This window comes from Prunus persica, chromosome G8 (genome assembly GCF_000346465.2).
Source record: "Prunus persica cultivar Lovell chromosome G8, Prunus_persica_NCBIv2, whole genome shotgun sequence".
Lineage (NCBI taxonomy): Eukaryota > Viridiplantae > Streptophyta > Magnoliopsida > Rosales > Rosaceae > Prunus > Prunus persica.
In genome coordinates this window covers 20,120,587-20,139,346 of record NC_034016.1, presented here as the reverse complement: position 1 = coordinate 20,139,346, position 18,760 = coordinate 20,120,587, and the positions used below count along the sequence as shown (strand labels likewise).

General features: G+C 37.9%; 3 protein-coding genes across 10 annotated transcripts; 2 read left to right on the top strand and 1 right to left on the bottom strand.

Moving 5' to 3' along the window:
• LOC18767354 (protein LIGHT-DEPENDENT SHORT HYPOCOTYLS 4) lies at positions 807–2,490 on the top strand. Its single transcript, XM_020569567.1, has one exon. The coding sequence runs from the start codon at positions 1,559–1,561 to the stop codon at positions 2,201–2,203; it is 645 nt and encodes a 214-aa protein (XP_020425156.1). The 5' UTR covers positions 807–1,558; the 3' UTR covers positions 2,204–2,490.
• LOC18766811 (probable arabinose 5-phosphate isomerase) lies at positions 12,079–13,728 on the top strand. Its single transcript, XM_007201290.2, has 2 exons — positions 12,079–13,058; positions 13,145–13,728. The coding sequence occupies exons 1-2, from the start codon at positions 12,363–12,365 to the stop codon at positions 13,523–13,525; spliced, it is 1,077 nt and encodes a 358-aa protein (XP_007201352.1). The 5' UTR covers positions 12,079–12,362; the 3' UTR covers positions 13,526–13,728.
• Positions 13,635–18,609, bottom strand: LOC18768085 (putative lysine-specific demethylase JMJ16). Of its 8 annotated transcripts, XM_020553698.1 has the most exons (10): positions 18,351–18,609; positions 17,467–17,757; positions 17,162–17,233; positions 16,921–16,998; positions 16,297–16,788; positions 15,958–16,191; positions 15,558–15,719; positions 15,045–15,410; positions 14,298–14,763; positions 14,093–14,215 (listed from the first exon to the last, which is right to left on the bottom strand). In XM_020553698.1, exons 2-10 carry the CDS (start codon positions 17,707–17,709, stop codon positions 14,199–14,201), a joined length of 2,130 nt encoding a protein of 709 aa, XP_020409287.1. In that variant the 5' UTR covers positions 17,710–17,757; positions 18,351–18,609; the 3' UTR covers positions 14,093–14,198. The 8 variants fall into 8 exon arrangements, with proteins under 8 accessions (XP_020409281.1, XP_007201749.1, XP_020409283.1 ...); XM_020553692.1 differs by having other exon boundaries at positions 13,635–14,763; positions 18,351–18,492; XM_007201687.2 differs by lacking the exon at positions 18,351–18,609 and adding an exon at positions 18,044–18,312 and having other exon boundaries at positions 13,660–14,763.

The following is an 18,760-nucleotide window of genomic DNA, read 5'->3' as shown; positions in this document are numbered from 1 at the left end:
GAAAAAATCAGTTCTCATTGAAAATTGTATGTATATGCTTTCCACATATTTAAGAGAGGTGTAGATATCACGCTAATGTGTGAGATAATAACCATCACTTTCATTAATAATCATATTGACAATTAACATCAATCAAATTTATCTCCTTAATTAGAGTCAATAATTTTGTTACGTGCTCAGATACCCTAATAGTTACCTATTGATAGAGAAACCTAAGATCTAAAACAAAATTTTCATCATTAGATGTAGAATACTCTCTCTTATAATAATTTATTTAGTATTGCCACATTTGATTACATAAGACACCTTAAGTAAGAGAAATTTAAATCCTTGGATTGCACATTTTACATTTGGTAATGTACATGAGAGAGAGAGAGAGAGAGAGAGAGAGAGAGAGAGAGAGAGAGAGATGGGATAAATAAGATGATCTTACATTTGCTCAAAACTTCATCTCTTATTTTGTGTTTAATCATCAGAGATGTGAGTGTAAAACTATTCAAATATGGGCACAGTTCATGTCCTAGTTTCCAAAACCTTTTTAGTGACTCACAGTAGGGTGTTGTGCAAAAAATCAGAACCCACGGGGATTCCATACATAGGTCACTAGTTCAAGTGTTTTAAAGGCGAGATGGGACCGAATTCATGTGTCAGAAGTTAAAGTTTGAATTTAGGAGAAGAAAAGTGGGAGAGAAATTAAATTTTGACAAGGGCATTCTTGTCATTTTAGAAAAGGAACTGTCATTCAATTCATTATACAACAAGGGTCAAGAAACAAAATCATGTTATTCCCTTAATTTTACCCCCTTCAAACTTTTTCCTGTCTCCATTTCAACCTACTGTCCAAACTCCCTTTCCATTTTCACAAAAAAGCCCTAAAACACAAATTTTTTTTCTCTCTCTCTCTCTCTCTCTCTCTCTCTCTCTCTCTCTCTCTCTCACAAGAAGGAGAAGAAGAATAATTGTAATCATCCCTGATTAACAGTTGAGTTTTCTCCACCCTTTTTAGGGAAAACCAGCCCCTTAACATTTTAAGAAACCAAAGCTGCGCACAATTATCCATCAGAAAACCAGAGCCTCCCAAATCTCTGTATAGTAATATTGCTCAATCAAACCAAACAAAACACCCACAAGAAAGAGAGAGTCGTCAAGAGCAACAGTGGCCCTCTATCAGCTTGTACTCTCCCATCAATCTCATCAACTCTCTTCACCAACATCAAAATCTTCTTTTGCTTCACCATTTCCAGTTCCTTTCCTTCTCTCTCTTCCTCCCTCCCTCTACCTCTTTTCAGAAAATGGAAATCCTGTAATATCAATCAATTAATCAGAACTTTTGTCTTCTTTCGATCTCTTTCTTCATCAGTGTGCTTGGCTTACTTGTTTTCATAATTATAAAACCATAGCCAACATAGACTCATCTCAGTACTGCTAGCTTCACAAATTATTAGAACTCTCTCTCTCTCTCTCTCTCTCTCTCTCTCTCTCTCTCTGGTGAAGAAACCCTAGAACAAGAAATCAAGAGTTCTTCAAACAAAAACAAAGCAAAAAACAACTTAATTCCATGGATTCAATCCAAGACATGGATGGAGGTTCCAACTCTCATCACCATGAGATGAACATGGCATCAAGCAATAACCTAATTATCAACACAAGCTCAATGAACCCTGCTACTACTCTAGCCTCAGCAGCAGGAGTAGCTGGAACCTCATCTTCTTCTTCTTCTTCATCTCCTGCTTCCAGCAGCCGCTACGAGAACCAAAAGCGGCGCGACTGGAACACCTTCGGCCAATACCTCAAGAACCACCGCCCCCCGCTCTCCCTCTCCCGGTGCAGCGGGGCCCACGTCCTCGAATTCCTCCGCTACCTCGATCAGTTCGGCAAGACCAAGGTCCACACCCCCATCTGCCCCTTCTACGGGCACCCGAACCCTCCGGCTCCTTGCCCCTGCCCACTCCGCCAGGCATGGGGCAGCCTCGACGCCCTAATCGGGCGCCTTCGAGCCGCCTTTGAAGAAAACGGAGGCAAGCCCGAAGCCAACCCGTTTGGGGCTCGAGCCGTTCGACTTTACCTTCGCGAGGTTCGTGATTTGCAGTCGAAAGCAAGAGGCATCAGCTACGAGAAGAAGAAGCGGAAGAGGCCACCGTTGCCGCAGCAGCTGCCGCCTCCCCCACTGCCGCCGACAGTTCATCACCATCCAGGTCAATAAAAAGTCAAAGCAAGCTACTGTTACGACCAATGAAGATATGAGGGTACCGTCTTTATATATTTAAATTACGCTTTTTAAGACTTGTGTGGTGGTATTTGGATGTTATTGTTAATTAGGGTTTTAGTTAATTTTATGATATCAAGTGGTTGTTGGTAGCCACTGCTAAGCTTAGCTAGAGACAGACCTGCGTTTTTCATCAATTAATTCTGTGTTACTATAATCTGTCTGCTTTGCTTTGACTAAAAGCAAACCTTTACTTAATTAGATCCATATTCTGTTGGATATTATGATTGAGCCTCTTCTCGATGTGCACACAGTACACCACTGTTTGTTAGTATTTATACTTTGTACTTCTTGCTTCTGTTTCCATGGTTAGTCCGTATCCAACTTAGCATAATACTTTGGTTACTGCTTGCATCCTTTTCTGGAAATCATGGTTTGACACATCATAATTTGTTGTAAAAATAATTTATATCAAAAACACAAAAAGAAAAATATAATTCATTTGAAAAGTATTTTTCTAATAATTTTGTTTTGGTTTTTATGCATTTTTTCTCTTCTTTTGTTTCTTTTTTCATGCATCCCTATAAACCCACAGATTTGCAGCCTTGGGTAAAACATACTAAAAATTTCTCGAAAGCTGGTGCTGGAAACTCCAAGTTAACTCAGTTTTTTTTTTCCTTCATACGTGCTAAAGTATGAAAGGACTTTACACAAGGATCATATATATATATATGTTGTCAGATATGTCTTTGCAGCACTATATATAATATATATACTTTTCTTTTGAATGCTTTTGTGTATTGCAGATTGGTACATTTTGTCAGACAAGTCTCTCTTTATCTCTGACTTCCCTTAGCTTCCCTCTTGTCCATGTTCCTACCTTTTCCTACTTTACTGTCTTAGGAATAGGTTGATTCATACATGCCTTGCCTTCTCCTTCTTCTTGTGTGCAAAACTTAAACAAAACTTTTAGACATTAGAAGCTCACATGTACAACGAGGTAATTTGATTCAAATATGGTTTATGTCTGTCTAATCTGGTCTTGTCAGATTATGAGCTAATTGTAATTAGAGAGATTGATCATGAAGAGCTATATATTTCATCCAATTAATTACTTTTGTGATATATTATGGGTGGAGCATGAACCCTTATTTGTCATATGCGACTTTCCTTATTTGTCATATCAGTCTCAGATAGTCAGATGTTACTGAACCAAACAGAAATAGTGGAATACTGCAAAGTCTGCAACAGAGAGAGAGAGAGAGAGAGAGAGAGAGAGAGAGAGAGAGAGAGAATTCCAATTTCGTGAAACCTGGTTAATAAAATAAGCATTAATCTACAAAAGAAGGCAAAGCTTTGCATCCAATACTTTGCCATATTTTGATGCTATAGCTAATCAGGCAAAAAATATATATGTCTGCTGCTGCTTGCTAGTTATAGTTGGTTCAAAAGTACAAGTCGAGCTATAGGAAATTGAGGGAAATAGTGTTTTAAATTATTCAATCTGGCCGACAGCTTGTCTGTGATTGGACAAGGCTGTGTCAAAATTCCTAATAATTTAATTTCTATAATTAAAGTGCTCATTATTTAGGTGAAGAAATTAGCTTAGAATTATTTAACAAATGGTTACGTAGGATAGGTGGTGGTAGCTAGGGAAAGAAAAAAAAACCTTATTTTCCCGTCTGAGTTTAAGTAGTGGGGCATCAAGGAGCACTTTAACTCTTAGAGGATCTATTCATACTTCTAATCATTTCGGTCCAACATAGGATTATTTTCTATGGTATGTTTTAGATTCCATCAACATACCAGTTTATTACTAAAATATGGATCAAAAGCTACCATCAACTTTATCATGTCATCGGATCTCTCTCTCTCTCTCTCTCATTTGACAAGATCAATTATTTTATTAAGGTTTGATAACGAATTTTCACTACTACTTATAAGGTCCATTAATTACTTTTTCTGAAACACCTCCTCTCAGGAACTGCGCACTTTCTTCAAAGAGTATAGCTTGATATACATTACTAGATTGGTGATTCATTTTCCGACCGTTTAAGTTTTTAAGTTCGATTTAGTGATTATCTGACATAATACGTATTATAGGTCTCGATTATCTAACATAGACAAACTTAAGCTTTTGGTGTATGTCTTTGTAATGCTTGATTTGGACTGTCTATTTCTTTTCATCTTGTTTTTGCTTGTTTCAACTATAGCTATACATTACATATCTATGTGACCGCACACTCTTGAATTTCTAAAACGCGTTTAAAATTAAAGGTCAACCAAAAACAAAGCAGAGAATCCGAATTTTTTGAATTTATGTACATATAAGATATGTATTCAATAATTCAATCATCTCCATGTGTGCTAAAATTAAAGGTGAAATGGAGTACTTCTACACATATATAGCAGCACCCACCCCCAATATGACTTTGATATACTTCATCTTCATGAGTGTATGTTGTGCTAATTAGCAAGCGTTTCTTCTTTTTGTTCTTTTTTTCCTCATGTATATAATCACTTCAGTCAAAACAGAAGACCTCTGCGGGATATTATATCCTTCTTAATTCATAGAGATAATATACTCCTATATATATCTTCATTGTCTCTCATTCAGATCCGACCTTGTTTTTTTTATGGTTTTGCATTTCCTGATATCGTTTTTTTTCCCCCGTGTTCTTCATTGGAAAACATTTTCATGTGTAAGAGGCTTTCATGATTTTGTTAACTTGAGCATGCATGCTAGGTGTCTGGTATGTTTGCGAAGCAGAAATATGCAAAGGTGTGCCTTGATCTTATTATGACCACATTAGCTCGAAACATACAACCATTTTACCCGTGTGTTTAACTTTTTTCATTTCTCTGGTTTCTGCTTCTGGTTTGTTGGGGGCAGGGTGAAAACATATAATTATTTTGTTTCTTATTGACTGTTGTACTTTCTCATATGCACTATTACTTATTTTGTTTCTCATTCAGACCGCATTAATTAGGATTTGCATACATACGCGTGATGTTATTAATGGATGACTGACAAAGTCGATATTTCTTGAACGAGGATATATATACTATTAATTATTAGATATAAGTGTTATAACATTAATGAATTGACGACAACATGATTGTCACACCAAAAAATTTCTTCACAACCGTATAAACATTACAAATCGAGTTTGTCTAAGCGATTCATCATGCACGAGTTAGTATAGTACAAGTGATTCCACTTGAGCGATTGAGTAATCTTCCTATGTGTCGATCGATTTCGTGTTAAGGTAGATGATTAAAACTTGATATGGTGCTAATTAATTCCTTAATCGCAAAAAATGAAGCATGCATGCTATATCAGAATCTTCTCATTCGAGTTCTTTTCTTGTGATTTTTTTTTTTTTTTTGGGTCGAAAAAATAAACTTGTGATTTATTTCTCAAAAATGTTACTCTTAATTATTATTATTATTATTACTCTTACCATTGCCATATATTATCGTGCATGTAATTTATGGAAGGTCAACCGACAAGAACTTCTAGATGGACCTAGCTTTTTCAATGGTAGTGAAGGCAGTATCCTAAAGAATCTCTCTGAGTGACTGGAGATTATTGATTTTCTAGTCAAAATGACCAAATATGCCACTCCGTCATGGATGAAATAATTGTCCTAAATTAGTGAAGCCGACTGCGTGTCCACCAATAAGTTAGGGGACTATCACTATCAGAACCTGCTGTGTGCTGCTTCAAATAAAAGATGGGTCAAAAGTGTAGAACACCACAAATAATATTAGTCACAAGTAATTTTGAGTGGAATGTATTTAAGCGATTAAGTGCAATTATTTATGTAGTCGAGGTCTCGTGTTCGAATCCCTTTTTTTGGCCATGACTAAATTATGTGCTTGCAGTTAAATTATTTTGCCATGATTGAATAAATAATGTGTCAGCTGCATCCGGACTTCTAACCAGTAGTAATCCAACTACCTTGAGGCAATAAAAGTAACTATTTGTTCATTAATTACTTCTCTCTCCGCAACCAATTGAAATCTACCACCCTAATTTTCCATTATGTATCAATTTATCAATGAATTGTGCTATTTATTGGTACAAATTATCAAATAATTCTTTTATATCAGAGAAAGAGATGTCTGCGTGATCAAATCATGTGTAAAATTGGGAAAACAAAAAACAATATTTTTGGGTTTTAATTGATTTACTGTGCAGCAGCAGTACTTTAACTGTACAATGGGGCAGGAGCATGCAGCAGAACAAATCGGGCAATAGAGGCCAACTTAAACTGGCAGTAATTAAGGCTGCCATAAAATTTACCTTCCCCATAACTTGATGTGCTATATCGCATGCATGATTTAAGCCTGTGAGTCTGTGAAGGATTGGTCCATTTCAATCTCTCTCTCTCTCTCTCTCTCTCTCTCTCTCTCTCAATAAAATGAGAAAAAAGTTGTGTGAAATGAGAGTAACACTTTTTTGCAATTTTTAATTACCGTTCGATATATTTCTTTTTCATTTCACACAAATTTTTCTGCTCTTGAAACCTCCAAAGGAGAAAGGACGTCTCGCCCTTTTCTGCTCTTGGATGTAGCTTAGCTGAGCCATGCCCCAAATTAATTAATAACACAAACACACCCAGCCTCCGGCCACATGACTTAAGCTTGCGCGGCACTCCAACTAACTATTAATCCTACCCCACACGTGTTGTCTACAAAAGCTAGCCCGACAATCAATTCATGTAATAATTCTTTCTTGCAGCTACCAGAAATTAAATTCTCACCTCCAAATATATGCTTGGCCACCACCTGCCTTTATATCTAGCTAGAATTATTACTGAATTTATTACATTTTGTTCACTTTTGGGTACCAAATACTATGAATTTTGTGATCACCGTCATGACTCAGATACAGATTCGTTTGGGGAAAAAAAATGGTATGCAGTTAGTAATTAAGGATTAATTACATTATCATTAGTTTTGGTAATTAGAAAGTACCCTTCGATCTCATCATAGTCATCCGCTCATGTGAAGTTTTAGGTTAACATTTTTCCGAGTCTATTAACGAGACAATCTTTAAAACTGTAAATGCATGTCACGTGTCATTCATATATAATCTAATTGACCAACAACGTAAAATATTTGTAACTATTACTTTTTGTTACATTAATGTTGAAAGATATTTTACATTCGAATCACACTGGTGCATCGAGATAGTGAAAAAGCTACGAGCAACTATTCAAGTGGCGTGTGAGCTTCATCTTGCTCTCTCGATAATTTTTTTTTAACCATGAACAATGTGTGATATATATCCCTTCAAACCATTTGAGTTCAATTGATGGACTTTATCATCAACTAGGTGAAAATGTGAAGTAAATAAAACTCTCAGAGTGCTCCTCTATATTTCCGGTACGAGAATCCCGCAATCTACGGTCAATTCGACTGGACCTTGAACACGACGGACAAAGTAGGACCCAATCAGGACCTTCCAACCGTGCAAACTCACGTGTACACCTGTCTCTAATGTCGGTTATAGTAACATTTATGCTCCTTTGCTTTTCGCCTCGTTCCAACACTAGATCTCCACCGCTAACCCCATCTCCGATACCATTACGTGGCACCATCTCGGCCCTTCTTTGCGTTGGCTTCGGTTGCCGTGAACCGTACGAGATTGTTGTCGCGTCCCCATCACTTGTGTAATTTCAAATTTTTATCTCGTCTCCATTCAAATGGGCCCTAATGAGTCAAAATGTTAAGGGCAATGTGTGGGTCCTACAGCCTCCCTCTTTTTAGCGGTGTTGTATTGGACTTTCTCACCGTACGCACACTCATATGGGCTTTTGATCCGAGAGGGGAAATTTCTTGCTCTCCGTTTTTTTTCTTGTTTTGTTGTAATTTATTTATTTATTATTTAGGTCAAAAAACATGAGGACATGTCATGTCGTATTGAAGTAAGTAATGAAAACAGGATATTCTGCCATGTAATTTTATTTGATTGTACTGTGGATCAAAAAACATGGAACATGTACCCAAATGACAAAAACCTAATACCATTTCAAAACCACCAATAATAAACACGTACTATTTGAACAGAGAAAAAAGGGCTTTGATTACTGTTCGGAGTGTATTTTTGGGTGGAACCAAGTCCTTCATATATAGTATAAACTTGAGTGACGTTACACGTAAAGGGACTTATTGAGAATATTTATCAGTATTGTTTCACATCGGAAAGTTAAAGAACATTGCATGATAATTCATTTCGCCATCGAGTCGTACAACATGAAGCACAACTCGAAAGCCTAAGTATCTGCCATAAATTACGACAGGTTGACATGGCTTTTATGAAGATTGATATTGACTTGGTCAAGAAATATTTGGTTCTTCTCTAACTAAGAAGTGAGAGGAAGGAAGAAGTATTAGGAGGGGCCATTTTCATGCTTGATAGTTTCGTATGTTGACAATGCCGCGTCACTGTGAAACTGTCAGGTTGAGGAAGCCTGTGAAGCATCACATATAGCGCGGGGCCACATCACATACATTCTGTGAGATGGTACTTTCGTTTTGTCTTCTTTACTCTATATATGTGTGATTAATTACTACAAAAAATAGTTTGTCTTTAAAAAACAACATATATGTTTTTGAATAAAAAAACAACATATATGTTTTTGAATAAAAAAAAGAAGGCTCAAATTGATTCCCTGTTGCAAATTTAGCTTTGTGTAGCCTTTTTTTTTGGGTCAAATTACTCCATAAACTTAAATGAAATGCATGACTCCGATTCCTCCTTAATATGGTTCATGATTATTCCGATTCTTGTTTATCCCGATTCTTAATTAGCAAACATGTCTTAAAAGTTTAGAAGAATAAAAAACCCTAGCTTTCGAATTTTTGTTTAACTGTATAATATGTAGGCACAACAAGTGGTAGTACAACAATGAGTTGGCATAAATTCTTTACGTCCTTTTAGGTTTTGACTATTAAAACTGCGTACTATATTATTTTGGCTGACCAATTATCCAACGAAAACGAACAGGGTTTCCTGGACCACCATATATGCATGATCGATCTCTTCTCCTACCTAACTATTAATTTAGTCTTCAGATCATATATTGTACATATATGCAGTGGCGGTTGTACGTTTTGGAGGCCTTAAGCGAACAACTTAAATGAGGGCTTCAAATTTATATGTATATTTATGTGATTTTCTTTGGCTAAATTTAAAATATAAAAAAACAGTATATACATCTAAGAAACAAATTAACAATATGTAATTTACACAACAACTTTATAAAAGACATTAAAACATCACTTAAATATCATTCGTCTTACATTTTTCGATGCAAAAGTATCAATCAACTTTACATAATACATGCATAATATATATTTTTAAATAACATAGGTAATTACATATAAGGGTTTATAAAAATTGGGGCCCCTTCCAATTTGGCAGGGGCGGAGCCACACACAGAGGTGATTGTGGCCCCTCATGAGAACTCATGAATTCCATTAAAGTTTTTATATAAAACTTGGAAATCGGTATGTAATTTCACATCTTTTCAACTATGGGCCGCCCTAATATTTAGATTCTAGCTTCGCCACTGCAATTTAGGGGCCTTAATCGTCTAGCCTGCTTGTGCCTAGTGCCTCCTTGCATATATATTTATATGCACAGTGATGCATGCAGAGATTTTGGCGAAAGGACACCATGCATGGTAGATGATATATATTATAGCTGGCTTTTTTCACAGAGAGAGAGAGAGAGTAAACGTACGTACGTAAGGAAGCCAGAAATAATAGATTGATGAGAAAGAAATGAATAAATATCACGTTGGAAGATGAGGCTCAGAGAGAGAGAGAGAGAGTACACGTACGTACGTAAGGAAGCCAGAAATAATAGACTGATGAGAAAGAAATTAATAAATATCACGTTGGAAGATGAGGCTCTTTCTTCTTGCCTTTCGGGCTTGCGATCTACAGTAGGGTTTTATCTCAAAGTAAAGAAGAGAACAGAAGCTAAAAACAAAAGGAGGTTTCATTTGATTTCTATATAGAGCGATTTACAGGTTATGCAATAAATGAGTGTCTGTATGTGTAGTGTACAACTCTCTCGCTGCATGTGAGTTTAGATTGTATAAAGATGCCCTAGAAATTATGACCCCATAGCCACAATCTTCTTGGTTCTGCATTTCAGGATTTGTAAATATATTAACGCACGATCATGTCCTTTTCAAACATCTGTGGCTGGCGGGAGGAAGGCATATATATCTTATCTCTATACTGTTTTAGGGCTTTGAAATAGATTTATTGTTGGTAAGTACTTTTAACTGTTTGTCTCGATTGATTTGATAAAGCTGAGCATGATTTCAATCTGCTGTCTGTGTAGGGAGGCTTGACCTGCTCGGCTAGGGTTGACCTAACGAACCAGGAATTCACTCAATGGAAATCTTGACGCCCTGTCTGTGTTGGGGATTCTAATCTAAACGCACCTTTCAATTTTTCATTTGATCTGTGTGTTTTAACAGGGAGACTGTAGTGAGGGGTTATAATAAACTCCTTAATAGCCATCTGATCAATTATATAATTATTATTGAACGACTAGATTGAACTCCTTAACACATCGTCTCGTTATAGGTGAAATTCTATAGTGAAGGTGCTATATATGGACCACTCATGTGGATCTTCATATTAGTCACAAGCAAGGGTGAATTTACACTTGGGCTGGAGTGAGCTCCAGCCCAATGCTTAATTTTTTATTTTTTTATTTTTTTATATTAAATTTTTTTCTCTATGCGTGTAGTTTTAGTGGTTTAAACCAAATATAGCTAAAGTAAATAATAGTTTAACCCTCTATTTAAAATAAGCCTAAGTCTTTATGTAGAAATAAGCCCACTCTTGAAGCATATAGGAAATAGTAAACATGCAATCCATAACCTATATAAATTTGATTAGAAGCAAACATCAGAAATTTTTTTCTAGCCACCCAAAATGCCATATTTGAACCTTCAGAGCCTAGAATAAATAGCTCTCCCCCTCTAAAAAATTGCACCAACCCATCTTCAGTGGGTTCATCAATCTTGGTAAGTTTTTCTCTTTTTTTTTTTTTTTTTTTTTATACTCAATTTCCAATTTTAATTGTTGTTGTTAAGTTGTTATGATTTAGGGTTTGGGTGAAAACTTTTGGAGATTGTTAGTTATGTTTTATTTTTGCAACTTAAATTATTAATTAGTATATATGATTTTTCGTGTCTAGTATTTCTTGTTAGGATATCATGTCACATGATGATAATAGACCAACAAAGAGAGGAAAAACTATTCTTCAAAAAAAAGGGCAACGATAACAAGGATACACATACACCTTCTGCATATAATGTTGATACTTCAATTCCTGAGGAACTTTCTCAACTCGGATCTCAAGTAGTTGAATAATATTTTTTATTTGGTATTTATTTATATTTTGTACTTCTTTGTGTTATATTTCCTCGTAATGTGGCCTTGTTTGATTTATAAAATTTTATTCACATTTTTGTTTCATGAAGAAAAAAAAAAGGTTTATAATATATCTCCTGTAAAAAATAAAAAAAAAATAGCCCAATCCTATTAAAATTCCTGGGTCCGCCATTGGTCACAAGATCATTTCATTAAACTTAAGTGAAGTTACAATTCAGATAAAACATATTACTAATATAAAAGTCCATATATAGCACCCTCACCATAAAACGACTCCTCGTTATAGAAGTTCCGTTGTTTTGAAGGTCATGCATGCAAGCAGATCTAAATAGAGGATGACCCTCGGACTTGGATGTAATGGGCCGAAGAATCTAAATGGGATCATCCAATATTGGACCCTCCTTGCAATTTAGCCAATTTTTTTAAAAAATAAAAGGCCTGGTTGAAACTTTTAATTGGGTTTATAATGGACCGATCCAGACTATGATAAAAAAGTTCAACACGAAAATATAGTCCAAAATTTGACATCCAATGAAATGAAGTAGATATTTCCACACAAAAGAAAAAAAGATTACACAAGGAAAGGACGAAATGAACTGAAAATGATTGATTGATTCAGATTTCAGCGCCACCGACATAGGCGCCCTCCTCCCTCCCTCCCTCAGTATCTGCAGATCTCTTCTCTCTCTTCTCTCTCTGTGTTTGTGGAAGCAGAGCAGAAATCATGGGTTCTCTCCCACCTTTTTCCGCAGACTTCATCAACCCACATTCTCTATCCAATCGCAAAACAACAACAGCAACCCAATCTTCTTCCTCCTCCTGCATTGACGAAACTACCCTCCTCAACCTCTTCAAATCCCAACAGAGCCACCTCAACTTCTTCTTCCAGCACCTTGACCTCTCCCAAACCCTATCTTTCACCCGCACCCTCCTCCTCCAGTCCTCCGCTGGTGCCACCGTCTTCTTCTCCGGTGTCGGCAAGTCCGGCTTCGTTGCCCACAAGATCTCCCAGACCCTCGTCTCCCTCGGCATCCGCTCCGGCTTCCTCTCCCCACTCGACGCCCTCCACGGCGACATCGGCGCCCTCTCTAAAAGCGACGTATTGGTCCTCTTCAGCAAGTCCGGTACCACCGAGGAGCTCCTCCGCCTCGTCCCCTGCGCCAAGGCCAAGGGCGCCTTCCTCATCTCCGTCACCTCCGTCGACGGCAATGCCCTCGCCGCCGTCTGCGACATGAACGTGTATTTACCCTTGGAGAGAGAGCTCTGCCCCTTCGATTTGGCTCCGGTCACCTCCACCGCCATTCAGATGGTCTTCGGCGACACCGTTGCGATCGCGCTCATGGGCGCCAAAAATCTCACCAAGGAACAGTACGCCGCCAATCACCCCGCCGGTCGGATCGGCAAGCATCTCATCTTCAAGGTCCGATCTTGCTCTGGCACCAATTTCAATCTCTCCTCCAATTCTAGGTTTTCTTTTTCTTTTCTCCTAATTCTCTGGAGTTGCAGGTGAAAGATGTGATGAAGAAAGAAGATGAGCTTCCGGTTTGCAAGGAAGGAGATATGATAATGGAGCAGCTGGTGGAGCTGACGAGCAAAGGCTGCGGGTGCCTGCTTGTGATCGACGATGACCATCACCTGATCGGCACATTCACTGACGGCGATCTGCGTCGAACTCTGAAGGCGAGCGGGGAAGCCATCTTCAAGCTCACGGTTGGGGAAATGTGCAACAGAAACCCTAGAACCATCGGTGCAGACGCCATGGCCGTCGACGCCATGCAGAAGATGGAAGCTCCTCCGTCCCCGGTCCAGTTCTTGCCCGTTATCAATGGCCAGAATCAAGTGATTGGGATTGTCACTTTGCATGGACTGGTCTCAGCTGGTCTCTGATAGATAGATGTAGATGTTCTTGTCTATGTGCTCTCTTATTTTTCATTTTTTATTTTTTCAATTTTTGTTTAAATGTGTTTAGCATTTTATTCATTAATATGCATGATTAGATAATTCTTTGTAACTAAAAATATTGAAGCAAACCCCTTTTGGGTAATTTGTACTACTATTGTTTTACCGTTATATCATGGAGAATTTGAATATTTCTAAATCTCATGTTTCACCATCAACGTTATATTGGGTTCACATAACAACTAACCATCACTGTCATCACTAAGAAGAACAATTCCACTCTCAGAGCCTGCTTTTCTTGAAGTTTGATTCTCTGAAACCAAAGGGTTCGAAGATGCCCCATTGTCGGCTGGATGACCACCTTTCGATAGCTTCCCAGGAACACTGCCTTTCTCGAGAGGACAGGCTGCTTGTTCTTTTCCACGGAATAGAAAGTCAAGATCTGGGATTAAATCCTGAGAGTCTGAGGAACTTGTTTCACTTGTACTTACAGATGAAACATCGGATGTCTCCGCTATTGCCTCTGTCGGTGGAAGCGGAGTATTGTTTGTCCCCTTCATCGCCTCTGTCGGTAGAGGAGGAGCATTATTTCCTGTTGTGCTTGTGATAATCTCCTTTGCTTGCTGTTCATTCAAGATTGTTGATTGGAGCACATGCGCCTTCACCTTTGCCTGGATGCTAGACACAGAATTTGTATCGTTCACATTCGCTGTTGCAGCATCAAGAGTTCCAGATGGATGATCGTTTGCTTTCAACTTACTTGAGATTATAGATTGCAGCATACGTGCCTTCAATTCTGCCCTGAATGCATCTTGAGACATGGACTCTTTCCCTTTAGTTTTCTCAGCATTAGTGGTTGGACCATCTACATGCCCAATATTCTTTGGACAATGCACGTGCAGAGCCAATCCAAGATCATCTTTGCCCCATTTGAAGACTGCATCTAACTTTCCTTCCAAAGCTTCAAGAAGTAGATATAAATGATCGATCTGGTGACGGTAGAGGAAAACCTTGTCACTCCAAGCACAAGAACACAGTTGCTTTGCGTGTAACAGACATGAATATCTGTCTGCAGAACAAGGACAAGCTGCCGCAGAAAAATGCAGATCACGGAGACAAATGCTGCACTCCTTTTTGCTTGTGGCATCAAAATTTGATTTCATCCTCCGTGACTGTTTAGACTTGCAAAGATATTTCCGGCAAATGGCTTCAGAACTGAGACGTGACTGCATAAAAAAGAAAGGTGGAAAAGAGTTTTAAAAAGAAAAACAATCAGGCCATCGACTTTAACTAAGTTTGAAGACGGTTAAATTATCTCACTAAGTGCAAAACATAAACCAGAGAAAGCAGGGGAAAAAGCAAACTTAAGAGTACAATCCCTTTAATTAAAAAAATACAACTGCTATATGAAGCAATAATGTCAGTCCACCATTGTTCAAAACCATATAGGATACAAGCAGGATCTGCAGTTGACAGTAATATGGCGGGACAATATCTGAGGAATTACCTTGAATACATGTGTTAAGATCCCATCCTTTCCATAGGCATCTTTCCAGAGGAAATGATCTGAGGTGTTCTTCCTAAACAGTGAATCCCACTGTGCCCTCACAGCTTCCCTAGCTGCTCCAAGCAGCAGCTTATCATGGGATATAGATGTTTTCCTCCCCTGTTCACAGTAAAGTTCAACAGCCTCCTGTCCATGAGGCAACCAGTCTAGGGGAGCAACACATGCTGTCTCAGAAAAATTAAAGCCACAATCAAATCCCGAATGATAAGCCCCTGGAAGGACAAGAACAAACTCTCCAGGAGACTGAATGCAACGAAAGACTGGTATGCCCTGTGATTTCAGTGTGGAGGGCGGTAATTGTTTAACCTGTACCAAAAAAATATATGATATAAAAGGTCTCTACTAACAAAAGACAACAGAGAAGTTAATATCTCTTGAAAAATATTTTACTAAAAATAAAGTTTTAACTTTAACACAGAGGGGAAGGGGGGAATCATAAGTTTGTCAGCTCACCAGCCTATTTCGCAATTCAGGCTGTTCTGATGATGATTCTGAAAAGGAGCTCCTCATGGCTGCCTCAAAATTAACACTATATTTCCCAGGGACACCATACCATATTTTAGGAGCACCGAGATGTGTGTAAGACAATGAGTATAAATGGTGCTCTTCAACTTTCTGTTCAAAAGGACTCAAAAAATCAAAGCATGATCAACAAACTAAAATAAGACAAGCCAACCACAGACATTGTCCATAGAAAAGTAAAGATACTTAAAAATGCGTCTCAAAAGAATACAAGTTTGAGAGCCATTGATTATCACATTTAAAAGTTTCAAAGAATACATTATCCAACTTTCTAAAACATATGTAACGTTTTCTGCAAAAGATGCAACATGAGAGCCATATCAAATCTTACCCAATGAAAAGATGAAAAGCACATTCCCACACGAGCCCGAGGTAACAAAATATGACAAGTGTCATGGCTTTCAAAAGAAAGAAGAGAACCAGGCAGTCTGGGTAGATTATTTAAGTTCCAGCCTGATGCTAAAAATTCAGGGTGATCTGACGTTGCCAAAGGATTGGAATCTTTGGATACTGTTGGAAATCCACTGCCAACAGCTTTAGTTTCCAAATTATCACCACAAAGCACCTTCACAGTACACCAAGATGACAATTAACAGCACAAACGGCCTCAATAGAAAATAATAAAATAAAGAAAAAATTAAAAAATGATCATCCCAATTTCTGAGTGTACCTCAATCTCTTCAGTTGGGTTCTCAGTAATACGTTTATATTCAGCTTCAATATTCTCCAGTGATGGAACCCACTTCTCTTGCCTGCCTCTGACTTCACTTATACGGAAATATTGACTCTTGAAATCAGCTGCATATCTCTTAAAATTCTCAAGAGTGAATTCTCGACCAGGTTCTGGTTCAAAGCCTTTGACATATGAATGTCCTGTTTCACCTGGACTTGAGGTAGATCCACTGTCCAAACCCACTCCCAAGATTCTTCTCCTCTTCTTTTTTGTGCTTTCATAAAAGCCAACCATTTTACTCGGTGAACTCTGATTTCGTAGCCCATCAATCTGCTGAATATGGGTAGAAAATGTAGATCTTTTCCATATGGGGTATTCATTAATAAGACATGGAGGTTTCCAGGAAGGAGGAGGAACAATACGACAAATACCATATTGCTCTGCTCTTGCACGTATAGTTGCAATATATTTAAGCATGTCTTTAAATTCCTGCAGGAAAAACTCAAACTCCTTCAGACTGATATTTTATAAGCAAAAAAGTGAGCATTCAAACAAAAGATCCAGACAACATCTATGACTCATGAAATAATGCAGTGTCACAGAAATCAGAAAAAGGTTAACCTCTTCTGTTGGGTGGAAAACAGGTGCTTCTTCAAGGACATCTATTCTTGCATCTTCAGGACGCCACCTTCCTGTTACCTATTCCAAGAATTCAATCAATAATCACAAACATTAAGTGAAATAGGGAACCTGACATGGTAATGATTTTAGAAAATCAAAGGCAAATGGAAAGGCTGAAACTAGTACCTAATAACTATACAATTCAAAGGGAAGAGAATCAACTTAGTGAATGAAAATCAACCTTCAGACAATCACTGCAATCTGGACATCCATGAGTAACGCCTTTAGGGAGGCAAGTTTTTGCAGGGGGATCCTGGAAAAAAAAGGGATATAATTATAACAACTTCTAACCAGATTCAGCTGGTGATGAATCATGCAACAAGAAAATATTCCTCTATAAACATATAAACAAGCTCCTCATCAGCAGCTTATTTGCAGCATGCATAACACAAGTTCAGATTTAAGTGCAAGCTAGTTTTATGTTTGACAGCAGCAAATATGCATTCACACCCAGGCAGGCAAAAAGGGAAGAAGAGAAGAATAGACCATATCAAACTGTTCAGATTCAGGTTCCTCTGAGTTGTAATCACTTTGGTCGAAAAGTATCCATGGCCTATGCTGAAGAGATCTTTTCAGTTTATCCATGTCAGTCAGGTCAGATGTGGAGTCCATCTGGATTGGCTCTTGTTTAGAAACATTGACACCATTAGTTTCTTCAACTTTTTCCATCCTCTTCAGCACGAAGGATGTACGAGACGCAAAACCAGGTGGAACTGAATTAAAAGCCATATTCTCACAATGGAGATAAGCCCTTGATGAGTTCTGCAACCAACGGTACTGCAAAAAGGAAAAGTGAAAACAGAAGCATTAGAACAAAAGAAAAAAGCACACCCATAAAAATGATTTGTGGATACATTTATGAACAATCTAAAATTAGCATAATGAGAAAACATCGAAGCTGTTCAACAGTTCATACAAGCTGCACTGCACCTGTTTCTAATGGCTAACAAAAATAAATTATCTTTAACACGCCAACAAGGAAAGCGAACATGTAAGCTAGAAAGATTGAGATAGAAGAAACACAATGAGGTAAATTGAAATCCCACAATGATTCCAAACATACCAATAGTGAAATTGAGGTTCACAGTCACAACCTGTGATTATATTTGTGCAATAAAACCTGTTGCCTTCTTCAGAGCACAACCAACTGTACTTAAGTGAAAATCAAACAAATTCAAAATCATCATTTCCATCCATCCCATGCAAACAAAACTTCGCCGCCCATGTTCCCATTTGATTAAAATAGAAACCCAGAAGTTTAACAAATCACTTACCCACGCAACAATTCTGCATCACAACCAGTCACAGAATACACCCCCAAAAAAAAAACGACACTCCTATATTTTTCAGGGAATCAAATTCATGCTTACCCAGAGGCTGAAAATGCTGGGATTGGTCTGCGCTTCACTTGAAAGCCAAAATTTCCAGGGTCGGGCAAACGAACATAAAAGGAAGACGAATATGGAAAATGAAGAAAAATGTTCAGGGCTCAGCGATTACAAATTTAGAAGGGCATAGATACCCGAATGGGTTCGCAGATATTTCATTGGGTCACCAAATGCGGTTTCAATAGACCCACAAGATTGGTTTGGGTTTGGGCGATGGTGGGCTTCTCGTTTGTTTACTGACGTGGATCGGCCTGTGCAGCTTGCTCTCTCTCTCTCTCTCTCTCTTTTTTTTTTTTTTTTTGTGTGGAAACTTTTGCTTATCAAAATGTTGATTTTATTCACAAGCAATAGTCTAAATTAATCTAATTTATAGAAGCGGTATTTAAATTTGG